At 39.2% G+C, this 20,677-nt stretch overlaps 1 protein-coding gene across 1 annotated transcript; it reads right to left on the reverse strand.

The window, feature by feature from the left end:
* Positions 1-4,827: 4,827 nt before the first annotated feature.
* LOC118851463 (olfactory receptor 2AP1-like) lies at positions 4,828-5,778 on the reverse strand. The gene has a single exon (XM_036760921.1). The coding sequence runs from the start codon at positions 5,755-5,757 to the stop codon at positions 4,828-4,830; it is 930 nt and encodes a 309-aa protein (XP_036616816.1). The 5' UTR covers positions 5,758-5,778.
* Positions 5,779-20,677: the final 14,899 nt, after the last annotated feature.

The following is a 20,677-nucleotide window of genomic DNA, read 5'->3' on the forward strand; positions in this document are numbered from 1 at the left end:
TACTGTGTACAATGTTTCTTGGTTCTGCTCACTTCACTTAGCATCATGAACTGAATTTTTTAAACCTCTGTTTTATCATTTGTATAATTAGACTACACAACCTCCAAGGCCTATGGTGCAAGTTCACCTTATTTTTTCTGTGTCCTTTCAAGGTGGACAAGCCCTAGGTGGATCTGATATCCTGAGTCACTAGAAGAAGGATGAGAATCAGAGTCTTGGAGAAGAGGACTAAGTAAGAAGAAGATAAAGATTCACTTCCATATCTAATCTGTAGTTGACATGATTTCCACAAGAGGGAGCCACATCCTTTCTTTCCTTTCCCAAATTGTACTCTCGATATCCCAGCAATGTTCTATTAAACATGGGAGATACTCAGGAATTGGAATCATAGATTTTATTTTTCTAGTTTCAGAAGGTAAAGATTCATCAGTAGAATCCATCAGTCATTTGTAAAAGACAGTCAAGAAACTAATTTGAAGAGTACAATGAAATAAAAAAGGGGGTGAAATTGTCTTACTATCTTATGATTAAGAAAAGCAGAATATGTTTTCTTACAGAATTGCAAGAAGATGAACAAAATTCCTTTAATTCTGTTGTATCAAGTAGTATGGATATTTGAGGACAAAGTATGGAGGAGTCTCCTTAGAAAGAGATCCTTAAAAGAAGTTGGGATTCTACAATGGAAGATAACTTTTTTCTCCAGTATGGGCTACAGAGAAAAAAAAATACACACACACACACATACACACATAACATGTGTGTTATGTGTGTATGTGTGTGTGTGTGTGTGTATCTTTCTATCTATCTATCTATCTCTCCCTTTGGGATTTGTATTTTTACACTTTCTTATAGCAACCCTCATGATTTAGGCATAATGCAAGCTCCCTGAAGGTAAAGACTATTTGTTTCTCTTTTGACTCATGTAGTGATTAAAATGCTGAACATAGAAACAGAAAGACCTGGGTTTGAATCCCATCTTAGATACTAGCTAAGCAGATCATATAACCTCTCTGAGCCTCAATTTCCTCATCTGTAAAATGGTGGTAAAAATACTCAATTTATAGGATTGGTGTACACAACAAACAAGAAAATGCATGTTATGCTCTTTATGAAATCTTAAAGTATTAGTAGCTGTATCTGTTAATCTTATCAGTAGTGCATCCTCAGTCCCTTCTATGGTTCTTGGGACATTGAAGGTGCTTAGTAAGTGTTAGTCAAATTGAAATGAATTTAAAAAAATAGTATTTTATTTTTCCGATTACATGTAAAGACAATTTTCAACATTCATTTTATGAGATTTTGAGTTCTGATTTTTTTCTCCCTCTTTCCCACCCTTCTCCCTTCCCCAGACAGCAAGCAATCTGATATAGGTTATATATGTGCACTCACATGAATTCCACATTTGTCATGCTGTGAAAGGAGAAATGGAACAAAAGGAAACACACACACAAATACATACAAACAGTTAGCAAATAATATGCTTCGATCTGCATGCAGACTCCATAGTTCTTTCTCTGGATGTGGACAGCATTTTCCATTATGAGTCTTTTGGAATTATCTTAGAAGCTTGCATTGCTGAGAAGAGCTAAGTCAATCATAGCTGATCATCTCACAATATCGCTGTTACTGAGTACAATGTTTTCCTGGTTCTGCTCACTTCACTCAGCATTGTGAACTGAATTTTTAAACATCTGTTTTTTCATTTATAAAACTATACCACACAACCTCCAAGGCCCAAGGTGCAAGCTCAAGAGCAGGAATTCTTTCATTGGGATCACATACTCTGGAGAGATTTTAGGGGGTCATGAACTTGCATGGGAAAACAATTGCATCTTTATTTTCACCAACGTTTGGTTCTCTTTGTAATGCTATGTATTTTAAGCATTTAAGAATGTTATTCTAAGGCATCCATAGTCTTCACCAGGTTGCCAAGGGTTTTGGAGAAGAATAAAGTAAATAAAATAAAAAAAAGATTAAGTATTTCTGCTTTATTGGGCAGCTAGGTGGTGCAGTGGATAAAGTGCTGGGCCTGGAGCCAAGAAGACTCATCTTCCTGTGGTCAAATCTGGCCTCAGATACTTACTAGCTGTGTGACCCTGGACACAGCTCTTAAGCCTGTTGTCCTCAGTTTCCTCATCTGCAAAATGATTTGGAGAAGGAAATGGCAAAGTGCTCCAGTATCCTCTGCCAAGAAAACCTCAAATGGGGTGGGTCATGGAGAGTCAGACATAACTGAGAATGACTGAACAGCAACAAAAATTTCTGCTTTGGCAAATCTACTTCAAGACCATTTTGTTATTTTGAATTTCTTTTCAGGAGGCATTTCCATTGACTTTATATTAACCACTTCCCTTCATTTCTCATTTGTGCCTTACTTGTAGTATTTTGAAGGATTTCTGAGCCTTTCTTGATTGGGTATTGGTTCTGGAAGGGAGTAGAATGGAAGGAACCTAGGTCTGGGGGCCAGGAGTTCTGAGTTTGAAGTCTTTTTCTAGGATCTGTGTGATCATAGTTATGTCATGTCTCTTTAGACTCAGTTTCTTCTTTTGTAAAATGGGGATACTTGCACTATTTATCTCACAGGGTTTTGGTGGTGAAAATATTTTTTTTTTTAAATCTTAAAGCACCAGCTAAATTTGATTTATTATTAGGCAATGGTCAGCAGCATAAGCAGATATGGTGCTTTCTTTCCAACAAAGTCCTCCAGCTCTGTACTAAATTTATCAAAGGATGTGAGCAGGCAGTTTTCAGATGAAGAAGTGAAATCTATATATAGTCAAATAAAAAAAATTCTCTTAATCACCATTGATTAGAGAAGTGCAAATTACAACAACTTCTAGGTATCACCTTATGCCTATCAGATTGTGTAATGTGACAGAAAAGGAAAATGACAAATGATGGAGGGGATGTGGGAAAATTGGGACACTAAAGTACTGTTGGTGGAGCTGTGAACTGATCTACCCATTTGGAGATTATTTTGGAACCATCCCAAAGGACCAATAAAACTGTACATACCCTTTAACTCAGCAATATCACTACTAGGTTTGTATGCCAAAGAGATTAAAAAAAGAAAAAGGACCTATATGTGAAAAAATATTTATAATAACTCTTTTAATGGTGGTAAAGAGTTGGAAAATTGATGGTATGCCCATCAATTGGGGAATGGCTAAACAAGTAGTATAAGATTGTGGTATATATATTATATAATTATTATATATAATAGTATATAATATGTATTATATAACTATATATAATATATAATAATTATATATTATAAGTGGTATAAGATTGTGATGGAATACTAATGTGGTATAAGAAATGACGAGCAGGATGCTTTCAGAAAAATCAGTGTTTACATGAACAGATGCAAAGTGAAGTGAGCTAAACCAGTAGAGCAGTGTCCACAGTAACAGCAATATTGTATGATGATCAACTGTGAATGACTTAGCTCTTCTCAGCAATATAATGATCCAAGACAATTTTGAAAGACTATGATGAAAAATGCTATCTATCTCCAGAGAAAGAGCTGATGGAGTTTGAATGCAGATCAAAGAATATTAAAAAAACCCACCATTTTCTTCCTTCCTTCCTTCCTTTCTTCCTTCTTTCCTTCTTTCTTTCTTTCTCTTTCTTTATTTGTCTTTTTTCCCTTGTTTCTTCTTTCTTTCTTTCCTTCTTTCCTTCTTTCTTTCTTTCTTTCTTTCTTTCTTTCTTTCTTTCTTTCTGTGTTTTCTTTCTTTCTTTCTGTGTTTTCTTTCACAACATGACTAATACGGAAATATATTTTCATGACCACAAATATATAGTCTATATCAAATTACTTGCCTTCTTAGAGAGGGGCAATGGGGAAGAAGGGGGAGAATTTGGAATTAAAAATTACAAAAATGAATGTTAAAGCTGTTTTTACATGTAATTGGGCAAAAATGAAATAATAAAAAAATGTAAAAACCATTCTCAGTTGCAAGCAAGGAAGCAGGCTAGATTTGACCTTCAGGCCATAGTTTGCTGATTCCTGTCTTAGATCCCATTTTCCTTTCTTGCACTTTATATCCCAGGTCTGCTGAATAACTGATCTGTGCTTATAGATCTGGGACAAACCTCTTACTTCTGTCCCTTGTTTTGATGTTATTGTACTGATAATTGACCCCTTTCCTCAAATGACCATACTCATTTTTCAGGCCTTTTACTATGTCCAGGGTTTTCCCTATGGGTATCCCATTTAGGCCAGAGTATCTATTAGCATTATCACAGTCCATGCCACAGAGGAACAAGCCCCTGAACAGCCCTTCCTTCACTTGGGGAAATGATACAATCAAAGGAGTGCTTTGGGGAGTGGTCTTCTTTCCAATGGTCACACTTGCAATGATGAAAAGTATTTGTCTTTGTTGGGACCCCAGGCTATACTCATTATTTGGAATTATTTCTTGAAGAAGAAGGCTTAGAATGAAGGAGTGAATTAATCAATGAATGAATAGATGAATGAAAAAAGTACTTACTGTGTGCCAAGCACTGTATTAGGATTGAGAATGCAAATACAAAGACAATGTCTCAAGAAGCTTACATTCTAATAGGAGGAAGCAAAACATATAGGGAAGTGAGGCCAGGGATTGATACTTTGGGAAATCAAACTGACACATTATTTCCAAGAATAGTGCATTAACATCCTCATAGTCTGTGGAGGGAATGCATTAGGGTGACTGAAAAGATTTGGATTATAGAATTGAAGGACTTGGGGGTCAAGGGTTAGTGTGAAGTGTCAGAAGGGAGATAATAAATCTTATGTATCTTTATGTAGATTTTTCATCTAGGCTTGAATTATGTCTCTCCTCAAGTACTCGTGATTTTTCGGGCTATGTCCTTGAAGGCTTGTTTCACTTGCTTGTTCCTTAGGGTGTAAATGAAAGGATTAAGTAAGGGGGCAATAGAAGTATTAAGTACAGCTACTCCTTTGTTGAAAGTAATACCCTCCTTTGCTGATGGTTTAACATACATGAAGATGCAGCTTCCATAAGACAGGGAAACAACAATCATGTGGGACGAACAGGTAGAAAAGGCTTTTTTCTTTTGTTGGGCAGTGGGAAACCTAAGAATTGTCTGGATGATGTTTGTGTAGGAGAGAATCACCAGTGCAAGGGTGATCAGAAGTGTTACCAGTGCTAGGCTAAAGTCAACCACCTCTAAGAGGGTTGTGTCAGAGCAAGAAATCTGCAAGAGGGGCCCATAGTCACAGTAATAATGGTTTAGCACATTGGATGCACAGAAATCGAGACGGCTCGTCAGGATGATTGGTGACAAAATAATTAAAAGTCCAGCCAGCCAAGAGCATAGGACAAGTTGGTTGCAGACTCTGCTGTTCATGATGGTTGTGTAATGCAGAGGTTTGCAGATGGCCACATAACGGTCATAGGACATGGCAGCCAGAAGGTAAAACTCTGTTGCTCCCAGAAATATGGCAAAAAAGTACTGAGTGAAGCATCCAGCAAAACTGATGGTTTTGTTTCCTGTTGTAAGGCTGAACAAGAGTCTGGGAGTAAAAACAGATGTGAATGAAATTTCTAAGAAGGAGAAATTGCGGAGGAAGAAATACATGGGGGTCTGGAGATGGGAGTCCAGCAGGGTAAGGGTGATGATGGTCAGATTGCCAAAGATGCTGAATATGTAGGTGAAAAAGAGGAAGAGGAATATTGCAACTTGGAATTCAGAGGCATCTGTCAGCCCCAAAAGGGTGAACTCAGTCAGTGTGGTGAGATTTTTCATTGCTGACTCTGCTGGATCTAAGGGTAAAAAAAATCAGTGGAGAAGTTGGGAGAAGAGGAGAGGAAGTCAGATGGGGAGAGAAAAGTTGAGGGAGCTACTGGAATTATCTCATTTGTATTTCCTCTGCTCACTAGGCTAATGTGCAGCTCCTCCCAAATTCCATTTCCCTTAGGAAGCATCCCTTATGCAAGACAGCTTGTCCCTAAGGACCTTTCCATGCCATGGTCTTCCCATACTTCTCTCAGCCTCTCTTCCCAGTGTGACTACTGATTTCTTGCCTTTATTTTACATGCCCATCATTTTTCCTTTTTCCTCTTGTTTTAGAGGCATTTGGAGTTAAGTGACTTGGCCAGAATCACATAGCTAGTAAGTGTCTGTGGTCAAATTTGAACTCAAGTCCTCCTGACTCCATGGCCTGTGCTCTATCCATTGGGCCACCTAGCTGCTCCTTTCTTTTCATTTTCCATACCCATCACTGCACTATGATTCTGAGGTGGCTAGTAGCATGGTAGATAGAGCTTTGGACTTTGAGTCAGGAAGATCTTGAATTCAATTCCTTTCTTACTAGTTGTGTAGCTCTGGGCAGGTTACCTTAACTCTTTCAGTTTTTTTGTCTGTAAAGTGGGGATAAAAATAGGATTTACCTCACAGAGTAGCATCACATTGCATGACATATGCAAAGTGATTTGTAAACCTTAAGGCACTACATGAATTCTAGGTGCTATTCCTCCTCCTTCTCCTCCTCCTGTACGATGATGATGATGACGACAATGACCACCACCACTGTTGCTGTTGCAGCTGCTACTAATCTATCTTCACCAAGCCCATATATGCGGGTTGGAAATGATTGGCTTCCTTCACTCCTTTGGCTGAGAGCTTGTACTTTACCCCACTGAGCCTTCTCTGAACCAAATGATTGGGAAATCATCTTGGGATTGCATATCAGGGTAGGAAGAATCATCAACTTGACAGTACATTCTATCATCTTTTCAAAGACATGTGCACAATTCTGTACCACCTAATTCAATCCTCCTGGATAATTTTGCCACTTGGTTCTTGTTTTTCTCTACACTCAAACTCCTGGGGATATCCATAATGGTGACTCAAATATGTTTCCTAAACTTCAAATTCTACACTCTCGATTCCTCAGATTTTCACCTACACTGTATATCAACCACCTATAGTCATGGTTGCTTCCTGGACTTTGTTACTAAATGGTGATGATCCCACTCCAGTATATCAATTTAGTTTGTCCATATATACAATAACAACTTTCCTGCTATTTTCTCTTCTATGAACTCTAATCACTAGACTATGCACTTTGTGCAGTAAATCAACTTAAAAAACTATGACATTTACATTGGGCTGAAATTTGCTTTGGTACAGCTTTTACCCTTTGCTCCTACTTCTGTCCTCTGATGCCAAAAAAACAAAGCTAATTCTTTCTCTATGTGACAAACCTCAAATATTTGAAGTCAGCAAGTATATGCCCCTGCCTTTCTTATTCAGGTTTAACATATGCTATTCCAGCAAACCATTCTTTACATAGCCTGGTCTCTAGTTCTCTCCTGATCATGTTATAGTGCTCCATTTTACCAATATACTTAAAATATGGTGGCAAATATTGAATGCAAAACTCCAGATATGGTCTGACCATAGCAAGCTTTATCTGGATTTTCACTTTCTTTTTCTGGATGCTGTATCTCTGTTCATGCAACATAAAATTCTCTTATCTTTTTTGGTTGCCAAGTCAAAAGGTTGATTCATATTGAGCTAGCAGTCCATTGCTGCCTCCCTCCTCCCCTCCACCCCCACTGCCCCTGACCTTTTGAGTGGTATCTGTGTCTCTCTATAATTTTATAGATCAGTTTTTGAACTCAAATATAGGGCTTTTAATTCATTTCCATTTAATTATAACTTATTATATATGGATGATAGTTATGATACCGTGCAAGGGATAATGGAGACAGAATGGCTCAGTGAGTAGATCTTGGAGTTATGGTGATCTGATTTCAAGTTCTGCTTCTGGAACAAAATGGCTGTGTGACTCTAGTCAAGTTTTCTGTTTCCTCAGTACCCCAGGTAACTCTCTAATGCTACAAATTGTAGACAAGTTGGTAGTCTTCATGGGAGTAGGGATTTCCTTACCTGGGAGCTCCTTACAGTGGTGAGTTACAGGTTTGGACTAAAAGAAAGATAATAACACATTTCCTTTTCATTACCATGTTCACTATGATTGTTGTTGCAAACTTTATTTATTCTACTCCCCTTTCCCCCCATCCTACTCTGAATCCATTCTCAGCAGATGATTTCGTCTCACATTTAACAAGGATATAAAAGGCAATATTGTAACCCCCTCACCTACTTTTCATCTTATTGTACCTCTTTCTCTATAACCATTCTTTTAGCCTTCCCTTCAGTCTCAGAAAAACCATATCTTTCGAATTCTTTGGGACTCTCCCATCCTTAGGATCTTCATATAATTTCCTTCTCTCTGCTTATTCCTTTCCCTTTGCTTTCAAATATGCATGATCAAAAAAATCTCAGAATTGGAAAGAACCTCAGAGGTCATCTACCTCAGACCCCACTTGATCAGGAATCCTCTTGTCTATATCTTTGATAATGTATTTCAATTTCTACATAGATCTATCCCATACTGAAAAAATAATCTGTTACCTGTCCTTGCTTCCTCCTCTAGCACATTTTATTTTGCTCTTTTCTTTCACTGCCATGCACCCCCAATTTTTATTTAGTATTTCATTTTTCCCCAGTAACATGTAAAAACAATTTTTAACATTCCTTTTTAAAACTTTTGAGTTCCCAATTCTCCCTCTTCCTCCCTCCCCACTCCTCTTCATTGAGAAGACAAGCAATTCAATATAGGTTAAACATGTGTTGTCATGTAAAAAATAGCCATAATAGTCATGTTGTGAAAGAAAACATAGGAAAAAAACTTGAAGAAAAATAAAGTTTAAAAAATATGCTTCAATCTGTATTCAGACATCATCAGTTCTTTCTCTGGGAATGGATACATGAACCTCAAATTGATGGTTTCCAACCACTTCTCCATAGCTATTTATTAGGCTCAGCTTACTGATTAGGAGAAGATTTAATTCCCCTAGGAATGCTAAGGGAGTACCTAGAGGTGATTTTCACTCATGATTTCTTTTTCATTTTCATTTTATTCTTCTCCCCATCATTTAATTTAAAAATTTTTATTGATGCCTTTTTTACCATCATATTCATTTCTGTGTATATCTCTCTCCCTTCCTTTACCCAGTGAGCCATCACTTCTACTAAAGATTAAAACAGAGAAATAAGCATTTCAGTCAAACTAACCAACACAGTGACTGTGTTTGCCAGGTATGGCAAAATATGTGTGATATTCCACACTCAAAGTCTCCCACCTTTGCAATGTGAACTTGACTCTTCCTTGGGGTCAAACCTGGCTAATATAATTACCAAGTGTTCAGTTTCATATTTTGATATATCGCATTTTCCTTGTTCTCTTATTTCGCCATGCATTAGTTCATAGAAATCTTCCCATTTCTTATGGGGCAGAAAGAATCCATTCCACTGGTGTACCCTTCCAATTTTATTATACATCATTTCCCTTCCACCGATTTATAATTCAGCCCAATTTATATTCTTGTTGCTCCACCTCCTGTCTCTGAGACTGTGGACTGGCTGTTCCCCCATGCCTGGAATGTGCTTCTATTTCATTGCCACCTCTTAGAATCCTATAAAATGTTCATAGGATTTTGATATTTAGGACCTCAAAAGTCTTAATGAAGAGAAGTCTACCTCTCTTCATTTTTCAGATGAGGAAACTGAGGCCCAGGGCAGTTAAATGACTTAAGAACATACAGCCAGTAAACGTTGGAGGAAGGATTTGAATTTTCTGGCACCAATAATCTTTCTGCTGTACCAGGTTGCCTTAAAATTCGGCTCAAATTGTACCCTCTATAGGAAACCTTTCCTGATTCCCTGGGATACTTAGTACCCTGCCCCATCCCCTTACAAGTTATCTTGCATTTTATTTTTCATATTCTTATTTTTATACATATCCTCTCTTTTGATAACATTTATGTTCCCTTAACACAGGGACGGTTTCATTTTTCTCATTGTCTTTCCATTGCTTAGCATAGTGCCTGGCCCATAGTTGGTGCTTAATAAATGCTTGTAAATTGTTTGGTGCCATGATTTGTTTTCAGTTTCCTCATAATAGGGAAATCCACTTTCTGTCTTTTTTTTTACTGCCACAAAAAGTGCTGCTATGGATATTTTAGTTTACATGGGACCTTTCTGTCTTTGACTTCTTTGGATTCCCCATCTTTTTATAGCTTTCTCAGTAGTTACTGGGGAGGAGGAACAATCAGCATTTGGGCTTTTGTAACTGAGGAGACAGCGCTACAATAAGAGAGAATGGCCTTTCCTAAAATAGAGACGTACCATTAGGAAAGGTGTTTCAGGGCCCAGAATCCCTTTAGCAGCTCCATTTTATCCTGCTTGTATCACTGTGCATGTGTTTTTAGAAAGCAAGGCCATCTGGTATGGGTTGGTTTTTTACTGATTTCTCTTCTGTAACAGTGATAGCCATTAGTCTGACACATACAGATTGTAAGGGAGTAGTCAATAACACCTATTTACCTGGATATTGCAGTACTTTTCATTCTTCTTGTCATAAACCTTGGGTCTTTTGCTGTCAGCAGAGTGCTTCCTTTTTAGGAATCCACATGGATTTTTGTTTCCACAGTCCTGAAAGAGTAACAACAGGGTGGAAGCAGGGCAAGGCTGTCAACTGGGGACATACTCATATTCTTCGTAGCCTAGATACATCCAGTGGGGGTATTAATCCTATGTGTTCTGAGTGGTGAATCAAATCTGAATGGTCATGCATTGATGACAAGATGGTATTAAATGCACCATATTTTTCTTTATCTCCTTCTGAAGCATATATATTTTCAGAGCTCTGGTAGGAAAGGAATAGAGTCAATTGAATTCAATAAATTTTTGAAGTTAAGTTCACTAGACTTCATTGCAGTCTTATGGACATTTATTAGAACCCTGTTTCCCACGATTAATCCAACATCTAACTGACTCAGAGTGGGAGAGCAAAGTCTACTCAAATAGATACTGTTAGAAAGAGAAAAAGGATATTGTGAAGGAGAGAGTATTTTTGGACTCTTTTTTTTTTTTCTGGGAGAATTGATGCTCATGTCTTCCACAGGCAGCCTCTAGGCTCCTTGGCCGGTCCTATGCTAACTAGAGAGGCTCCTGTTTTTATCTGTTTTCAGAATAGGCACTAGGGGATCAATTGAACAAAGAAGTGAAAGTGCCCCAGGGAGGTACATTTCAAAGGTATTAATGAGCCTCTTTGGTTGGCAACTTAAGTGAAAAACCTTTAAACAGGTGGTTGATGTAAGAGGTACAAGAGGGACTGGTGAAAGGCGTCAGGAAATCATTAGTCATTGACTGGCCTGGTGCTTGATGAGAGGAAGGAGAGTTTTTCTTCTACTGCCCCTGGGCATTCTTAGTATTTCTTAAAAAAAATTTCTTTTATTTTTTCAACAATCAATTTTTCTCCCTTTTCCTACCCTAGTCTCTCCCCTATCATTCAGAACAAAAAAAGAAAAACAAGACCCTGTAACAAATAGGGAAGGCAAGCAGAACAAATTCTTTTATTGACCAGATACATGAATGTATGTATATTTCATTCTGTGTCTAGAGTTCATCACCTTTCTATTGAGAGGTTGGTAGCATGCTTTCTTATTGGTCCTCTGGACTTGTGGTTGGTCACTGATGAGAGTTCTTAATACTTCTGAAATAGTTTATCTTTATAGAGTTGTGATTATTTAAATTGCTCTCTTGGTTCTGCTTATTTCACTCTGTATCAGCTCATACAAGTCTTCTCAGGTTTCTCTGAAACAATCCCTTTTGTCATTTCTTATGGAATAATAGTATTCCATTACATTCATATACTATAATTTGTTCAGCCATATCCGAATTGGTGGGTGCTCTTTTAATTTTGATTTCTTTGCCGTTACAAAAACTGCTGCTATAAATATTTTTATGCAGTTCCTTATCCTCTTTCTTGGATTTCTTTGGAGGTATATGACTACTAGTAGTAGTCTCACAGGGTCAAGTAATACACACATTTTAGTGACTTCTTGGACATAGTTCTAACTTGGTTTCCAGACTAATTAGATGAATTCACAACTTCTCCAACAGCGGAGTGCACCAATATGCCTGTGTTCTTTCTTTTTTTTAACTTAATTTTTATTAAATTTTGAAAAAAAATTAAAAATTTATCCTCACAGTTAGTGCTCATTACATAATTGATGAATTAGCAAAGGCTACTGGGAAGGATAGGTAGGAGGAAAAAGCTGTGTCTTCAAAACCCCTAGAGGAGAGACTATCCAGGAAGAGTGTGGTTAACAGGATTATAAGATCATCAATTTAGAGTTGGAAGGGATATTAATGGCCATCCAGTCCCACCTCCTCATTTTATAGATGAGGGAACTGAAGCTTAGGGCAGTTAAGTGGCTTGTCTAAGGTCATACAGATAGTTAGTGGCAGAGGTAGATGTTTTGACTCCATATACAACACTTTTCACACTCTGCATTATGAAACAAAGAGGTCAAAGAGGATTGTTGTTGTTGTTGTTTGTTCTTCCTTCTCAAAGAGGACCATGACATCAGGGAGGTGATGCCATGACATGCAAGTGAATTGGATTTAAGTGAGTCAGGGCTATGCAAAGTCACCAGCCTCACTTTCTCCTCTGGAGCCATCAGGGTCCAGTGGTAAGATATAGATCAGGATGACTGGAGATGATGCTGGATGCAGTAGGAGACCTTGGCCTTTTCAAGGTAAGTTCTTTCCCAGGTCTCTGTTTGACTGAGTCAAGGCCCATTTAGTGATTAAGACTGAAGAAGTAATGAGGCAGAAAATGATCTCTTTACCTAGTCAAAAAAAATCTGACCTGGGAGCAGAAAACCCTCAGGGTTTCTGGCCAAAAGACAAACAATTGTTATTTACATTCATTCTTAGCCAATCAGGGCTCAAACATTGACCAAGTCGAGTTTAGACTGGGACTTATTATTGTCCAATCAATGAGAGCCTGAATGATTTGAGGTTAAGGTCCATTTTAAGAAAAAAAAGGGTTTCAGAGATTAAAATTACATTCCCTTTGGGCAGAGGATTAGACATGAAGGGAGGCCATTATATTCGGTGACATGACTGATTCTTTGTAGATAACAGTTTCATTTGGGTGTTGAGGTCAGAAGTCAGATTGCATGAGGTGAAGAAGAGAGTGAGGATAGGAAATGGAATCACCAAGTATAGATGAGGTTTTCAAGGAGTATGAAAAAGGGAGGAGGGATATAAGATGGTAGAGTTGAGTGAAGGTTTTTTTTAAAGAAGGATTTAGAAGAACCGGGCATGTGTTAAGTCAGCAGGAAAGGAATAACTAGATAAGAAGACATGTAAGAGAAGACAAAAAGAGGGCATCGTTGTGAGAGTAATCTGTTGGAAAAGACAGGAGGGGATGGAATCAAGAACATATGTAGAGGGTTGGATTTGGTGAGGAGAAGGCCACTGCTTCATCGGAGACTGAATAAAGGAAGGAATGGTGGGGTAAAGTGTTAAACTATGATAAAATGGAGAGATCTTTTCAGGTGAGGTCGAGAAGAAAAGATGGAATTCTGAGTGGACAGAATTGACATTTTGGGTTAGATATGAAGGCCTCAACTGAGAGTCTAGGACAAGGGGTAAGATTGTTGGAGGCCTGAGGAGAAAAGAGAAGGATTAGAATAGTTGTGGAGAGTAGGATAGAGAATCAGCTAGAGGAGAGTAAAAGGATTGCTTGTTTCAGTGAAAGCATATTTGAAATTAGATAACATTATTTTATAGTGGATTTAGTCAGAATGTTTGTGAGACTTTCTCTAGTTTCATTCAGCAGCTCATGAAGAGAAACAGGGGAGACACATGGGAGGATGATTCCAGGATTGAGCTTTTCTATGGTGTGTGTGGTGATAAAATAAGGCAGTAAGGGATATAAGAACAGAGTTGAACTGGTTCACTACGGGGTTGAGACTGGGAAGAGAGGAGACCAGCTAGAGCATTGATGAAAGTTACAGTGACGATGAAGAATGAATTGGAGAGGATTGTGATCAGATAAGGAATTCTTGATTATGGAAGTAGAATACTTGTGTGTGATGGTTATGTCAAGGGTGTTGCAATTTTTGTGGGTTGGAGTGGATCCTGCTCATCATGAGCATTAAGCTATATAAGTAAGGCGAGATTCATGACCCCGAGGATAATCATGAATGTGGTCATAATTTGGAATCGCAAAGTATAAGAAATTCTATAAGTAGAAGGCTGAGGAAGTATAACATTTATTCAGACATGAGAGAATCCAATCCCAGGAGCAGTAATTCCAATTCCATACCGTAGCAATGATATTCCAAAACCAATAAGACCACCTCAATGTAGCAACAAGGAAATGATAACAAAGTATTATAGCAAGGAGCCAAGCCATCCTGCAACCTCCGCTCCCCCCCCCCCACCGCCCACTAGTGCCTTCCTGTGAACAATCACTCACGAACCCTAATTCTCTGCTTAGCACTCTCTCCTGCAGCTCTGCGGACTCTGAGTTCATTGATCTCCGATCTCCGCAATTCTCTCTTGTTCTGCACTCTCTGCTCTGCAGTCTCTCTCAATGCAGGCTCTCCCTTAATATCTGCTGCCTCAAAGTCCTCTTGATGTCTGCTTCTGAATCTTGCTGCTCTCAGTTCCCTTGCTCCCAGTTCTGCTGCTTTCAATTCTGGGCTTTCTTTTTATACAATCCTAGCCAGCATCTGTTTGACTTGAACTCAGTGGTCTTAGCAACTCCCATTAGGGCCCTGAGGGCTTCTAGCCTCTCTCAGCCTAACTAGCCAAAGAGTGTGGGTGTAGGGCCTCACACCTAGTTAGTGATAGGGTGTGGGCCTGTCTCTGATCAGGTCTCCCTTTGTTGGCCTCACCTGAGGCCTATTCAATGGGTGGGAAAGATCTTACACTTACTTATTGGCCTTACATAAGTAGATTGAGGAATGTAGATGTTAAGATATTTAAGGGAACATCAATGTGCACATTGAAATGCACTAATATGAAGGCAAAAATTTTAGTGAAGAGGTATACTGTAAACCAGGCAACAAATTCATTGAGAAAGGATGGAGACTCATAGGACACACAGATTTAAAATTTAAAGGGAGTTTAGAGACCAAAAATTGAGGCTCAGATTGCTTACATGATTTGTCCAGGATTACACAGCTCCAAAGTCTTTGAGGCAGGAATTGGACTCAGATTTTCCTGACTCTAGGCTCAGATTTTTCCATTGTGCAATATTGGCCTGGGGTATGTGTGTGGGATTTGGTAGATAATAGTGACCATTATTTAGATTGGGTAATAAATTTGGATAACATGAACATTAAAGGGAGCCAGTGATGAATAGAAAGTATGTGTTTACTAGATTGGCCATAAATAATTAAATTGAATAAAATCAACTCAGTGTGATATAGTAGATTTGGAGTCAGAAGTGCTAGGTTTCAATAGTAACTATGCTACTTACTGTATAACATTAGTGTAACCCCTGTCCTAAAGCCCATTGGTATGGGACTCTCTCCTTATGGGTGTAGATGAATGTCCTACTCTTTGTGAGGGGTGAAGCAGAGTTGGTGAGAGTGGAAGAGCTCCAACCTTCTTCTGTCTTCTTTGGGACTTTTCAAGCTTCAAGTCATCTTAGGGACTTTTCAAGTTTTAAGCTGCTTTGGGTGCTTCTGGATTCCAGCCTTCAGAGAGAAGATAGAAGATAGAAGAAGGAGAAGAAACAATAAGAATAATTAATAATGAGAATAATAATAATAGCAGCAGTGTTGCCCAATGTTGGGTCCCCAGAAGGCAGATACTACTCCTCACAGATAACATGGTAAAGGTATTTAATACAAAACATTCTACTAGAAACCTGGTTCACTTCTTCCCACAGAATACACACAGCATCCATGGGAGGAGTAAGCTTCGACTTAGACCATAATAGTAGTGAGGTACAAGGTAAGAAAGATGTGTGACAAATTTTTAGCTCACAGCACATGGTCTGGAAGTCCTTTCTTTGCAGAAGCCTCATGCAGAACTCTGTTGTTGTTCCTTCATTAGCACACAGGAAGGCCTCCCAACACAGGTTTTTTGATCTGCTTTTCTAAGGAAAGCAACTTTAAGGATTTAGCAATCTCAGTTTAATGAGCACACATGTATCATTCACTTTGTTCAGGGGGAAAAGATCAGCCTCCTGAACTTCAAGACAAAAACAAACAGAAATTACAAACATCAACAGACAGAACTTGTCTGATTCAAATCACAATTCGCAGTTACCAGAGAAGCACCAACATCGATCTGGGTTACAAAGCTGGGAGGGTGGATTCAACGGCTTGCCCAGAGTCTTTTCACCTACATTCTTTCGATGAGTGTACCCCAAAAAGTCAAATGCCAACCTTGGATCTTATGTACCTGTCTCAGGGCCCTAGGGCACTTGAGCGTGAGAAATCAGTGAGGGAAAGCTCCAACCACCAGTACCACATCATATACAATTCAATGACTCTCAATTGTCTTATTGCTGAGAAATAGCTGAGAAATACTCCAAAATAAAGACAGCAAAAGGTTTCCCACCCATTCAAACAAAGGGGAGACTTGATAGTCTTAGCATCCTCAAAGGGAAGAACAGTGAAAGTCTGATTGCCATAACAATATGTACACACATACACATACAAACGTACATACACACATCCTAGTATTAGGGCAGGGTTTGGGTGCAAGAGAACTGTGAGCTATGTCCTGATCCCATCGGGGAAGAAAGGAGAACATCCTGGGAATCAATAAATAATGGCCACTTGGATTTATGTTCATCTTTTAATCTGGATCATGTGAACCTCAAAGTAAGACAGTTTGAATAGTTTAAACCTCAAAGGAGGCAAGGTTGCTGGGTGATTCCCGTAGACAGAAAGTTTGGTTGTGCCAGTTGGGAAGAAGGAGTATTCTCCCTCTCCCACCTCAACCAGTGAGTTGAAGGATATGAGAAAAAGTATACTGCCTTTCCCACTTATTGTTTTGCTGAACTTGCCCTGTCAAACCTTAGCCTTAAATTAACTCTCATCCTTTGCTGCATTCTTTCCTATACATGTGTGCTGAATGAAGCTAGAGAAAATCATGAAACCATGATGCCTGGGTTTACTACATATTTGTTTCATAACCTCAACTGGGCCCTCATTGCTGTAAGACAATCCTTTTACAACTCTCTAATTAACTCACTAGACCACTGAAAATAGTGGCTCTTCCAAACCTTTTCATCCCTTTTACAAACCTCACACGGCTCCTCTCCCACCACCCTTTCAGCTGAGAACCTTGTCCAGTGGTGGGATTCAGCCAGTTTGCACTGGTTTGGCAGGACTAGTACCTAATTTTAGGTTGAGTTCAGTGAACCAGTTGTTATCATCGGGGGTGGGGCCTTGGCTCCGTTCTGTGGAGAACCCCTTCCTAATTTATTTGAATCCCACCCCTGACTTTGCCTCATGTTTTACTCAAAAACTGAGGGTATTCACCAGGAACTCCCTCTTCTTCCCTCTTTCCTCTTCTTCCTTCCCTCTTCCCTCATCTCATGTCACTCAGATGTCCTTTACACTTTCTCCTCTAACTCTATTTGACATGAAGAGGTGGCTCTTCTCCTTGCCAAGGCTCTATATGCGAAAGTGAACTGATTCCTTCCTGTTTTCTGCAGATTGCCCCATCTATCATCCTCACTTATCTTCAGTCTCTTCTTCTTTACTGTCTCTTTCCCATTGCTTACAAACATGTTCATCTTCAAACCTCTTCCATTTGATGCACCCTTTCTTGATATCTATTGTCCCATATCTCATCTCCCCTCTGTGCGTCAACTCCTTGAGAAGGCTATCTACAATAGGCACTTCCATTTTCTTTCATTCTCTTCTTAACTCTCTAGTCTGGCTTTTTTCAAAGTTTCTATTGCCAAATAGCAATTGCCAAAGCTAGTGTCCTTTTCTAAATCCTTGTCTTTCTTGACTCTCTCTATAGCCATTGACACTGTCAATCCCTCCTTTTCTCTCTAGGTTTCTGTGACACTACTCTCTCCTGTCCTGGGAGACTGCTCATTCTCGGTTTTCTTTGTTTGATCTTTATCCAGGTCATGCCTGCTAACCACGGGTGTACCCCCAGTGCTCTGTCCTGGGCTCTCCTCTTCTTCTATATTATTTCATGTGATGATCTCATTAGCTTTCATTGATTCAATTATCATCTCTATGCTAATGATTTTCAGATCTCCTCATCTAGCTCTAACCTCTCTGTTGAGCTCCCCTCTCAAATTTTCAACTGCATTTTGGGTATCTTAAACTGGATGTCCTGTAGATATCTTAAACCCCCCAAAACTGAATTCATTATTTTCTACCTAATCTTCCCATCTTCCTAACTTCCCTATTAATACAGAGGATACCATCATCCTCTCAGTCACCCTGACAATCTAGGTGTTGTCCTCAACTCTTCACTCTCTCACTTCTCATGTCCAATTTGTTGCCAAGGTTTGTAAAAATTTTTCTCTGACATATCTTTAGAATACGGTCTCTTCTCTCATCTGACATCCTGGTGCTGGCCCTCATCACTTCCTGTCTGGATTACTGCAATAGTTGCAACTAACTTTTGGTTAGTTTACCTGCTAGAAGTCTCTTCCCACTCCAGTCCATCTTCCAGTGAGCTGTCCAAATGATCATCCTAAAGTTCAAGTCTCTGACCATGCAGCCCTTTTGAGCCACCCCTCCCCCTTAACTCTGGTGAGTCCCTATGGCATTCAAAGAATTTCATAACCTGTCCCTTCCAAGTTCCCAATCTTTTTATTCCTTACAATACTCCTGCCCTCCCCTCCAACCTCCATGTATTCTGTGATCCAGTCACCCTGACCTCTTTTCTGTTCCTTAAACAAGACATTCCATGTCCTGACTCCTGGCATTTTTACTGGCTGTCCCCTGTGCCCAGAATTCTATCTCTCCTCATCTCTTCTTTTTGATTTCACTATCTTCTCTCAAGTTCCTCCTAAGACCTCACTGTCTGTAGGAAGCCTTTCCTGATACTCCTTAATTCTAGTGACTTCCCTTAATTTTTCTTTTAGTTTATCCTGTTTAGCTTGTTTGTACATAGTTCCTGGCATATTGTCTCCCCCATTTTTGAGTGTCTTTTGCCTTCATATCTCCTGTAATTGTTGTGAGGACAGAATGAGATAAAATTTGCAAAGTACTTGGCACAATGTCTGACACATAGTAGATGATTAATAAATAAACACTTGTTTTAAAGAAAGTAGGTAGTGCAGTAGATAGAGTGCTAGGCCTGAAGTCAGGAAGACCTGAGTTCAAGAAGAATACATATTTAGAGAGGTTTAGTAGAAAGGTAATAGACACAACCTCACTTTGCCTCATGCCAATCTTGTGGACATTTGCAACCATCTCTCTTCCTGGCACTGACACACAATCAAACTGAGCCAACATTATTCAAGTGAGCAAATGGGCATAAGTAGAAGGAAAGAAAGGGGGCTTTACAGGTTAGAATACCTCTGACCTCTGTGTGTTGCAGATGGAATGATGCTGGTGACCTCTAAGAGCATTCTATGGACTCTTTCTTGTCAGGTTCTACATCAACCCGAGTGACTTAGCTCTGTTCAGGACAGGCACTGGAGGAATCAGCTGAGTGAACAAATAAAAGGTGCTCTGGGGAATTATTTTGAAGGTAGGAATGGACATATTTAATCGACAAGTTTGAAAACAAAGCTTTCAACAGGTGGCTAAGAGAGGAACGACTGGAGAAACAGGGAAAGAAGGTGTCTAGAGAGCATTGGTAGAGCTTCTAGAATCTGGTAACAGAAGCAAGAAAGATAAAGTTTAGGAGCCTGCTTCTTCCTGGACTGATAGTATCCTCAACATTGCTCAAATATTTGCCGTCTAAATCAGGAACCAAATTCTTTCTGGAAAAAGGCCATCTTCAGAGAATTTTCCTTCCATATATATGTGCATATATATATGATATCTATGTCATATATATGAGATATCTATCTTTCTATCTATCTATCTGTCTGTCTGTGTATCTATCTATCATCTCTATCTATCTAATGAAGACAAGTCTTCTGAGCCCATATCCAGTGCAGTATCCATGTGTGCTCAGGTTGGAGCAGTGTCTTTCCTCTCCCTGACAGGGAACTGCCCTCTTGAAGACTTTTCTCTAAGGGAAAGCTATGGAATTTTTCTACTTTCACCCAGTTATTCTCTAGACCCAGTTTTATCTCCCCCGCTTCTTAAGGCTCCTCATGTGCCTAAGCTCTCAGACCCTAGTTCACTCACATAACAATGACATGCTTGATATGATGTAGAGGATACATAGTGATCTTCCAGGAATTCATATCCACATAGATTTTCTCCTGTACCGCCACGAAAAGATTGTTTATGAGGTAGTGGTGGTGGTGGGATTTGGAGACATACTCACACTTCTGACAATCCAGACATGTTCATTGACTTTGCTAATCATGAGTATCTTGAAGGATGGGTCAGAGTTGAGAGTTTGTGCAGTGGTGAACCAAGTGGTATCCCAGGATCATATTTTCCCGCAGACCTTTAAAAGGTCCTATCAACTTCTCTCCTAGAAAAACATAAATTTTCAGGAGTTTACTAGAAAGGCAATAGCTACAACCACACCTATTCCTATGCCCACTTTGTGGGTATTTGTACCATCTCTGTACCTAGAGTTGACACACAATTGAACTGAGAGCGAGAATTACTGGTGAATAGGTACAGTTAGAAGAAAAGAAAGGGAACTTTAAAGGTTAGAGTATTTCTGGACT

Source organism: Trichosurus vulpecula, chromosome 5 (assembly GCF_011100635.1).
Source record: "Trichosurus vulpecula isolate mTriVul1 chromosome 5, mTriVul1.pri, whole genome shotgun sequence".
NCBI lineage: Eukaryota > Metazoa > Chordata > Mammalia > Diprotodontia > Phalangeridae > Trichosurus > Trichosurus vulpecula.

Excerpts from the sequence above, each read along its gene's own strand:
- LOC118851463 (XM_036760921.1), bottom strand. The coding sequence starts at position 5,757 with ATGAAAAATCTCACCACACTGACTGAGTTCACCCTTTTGGGGCTGACA.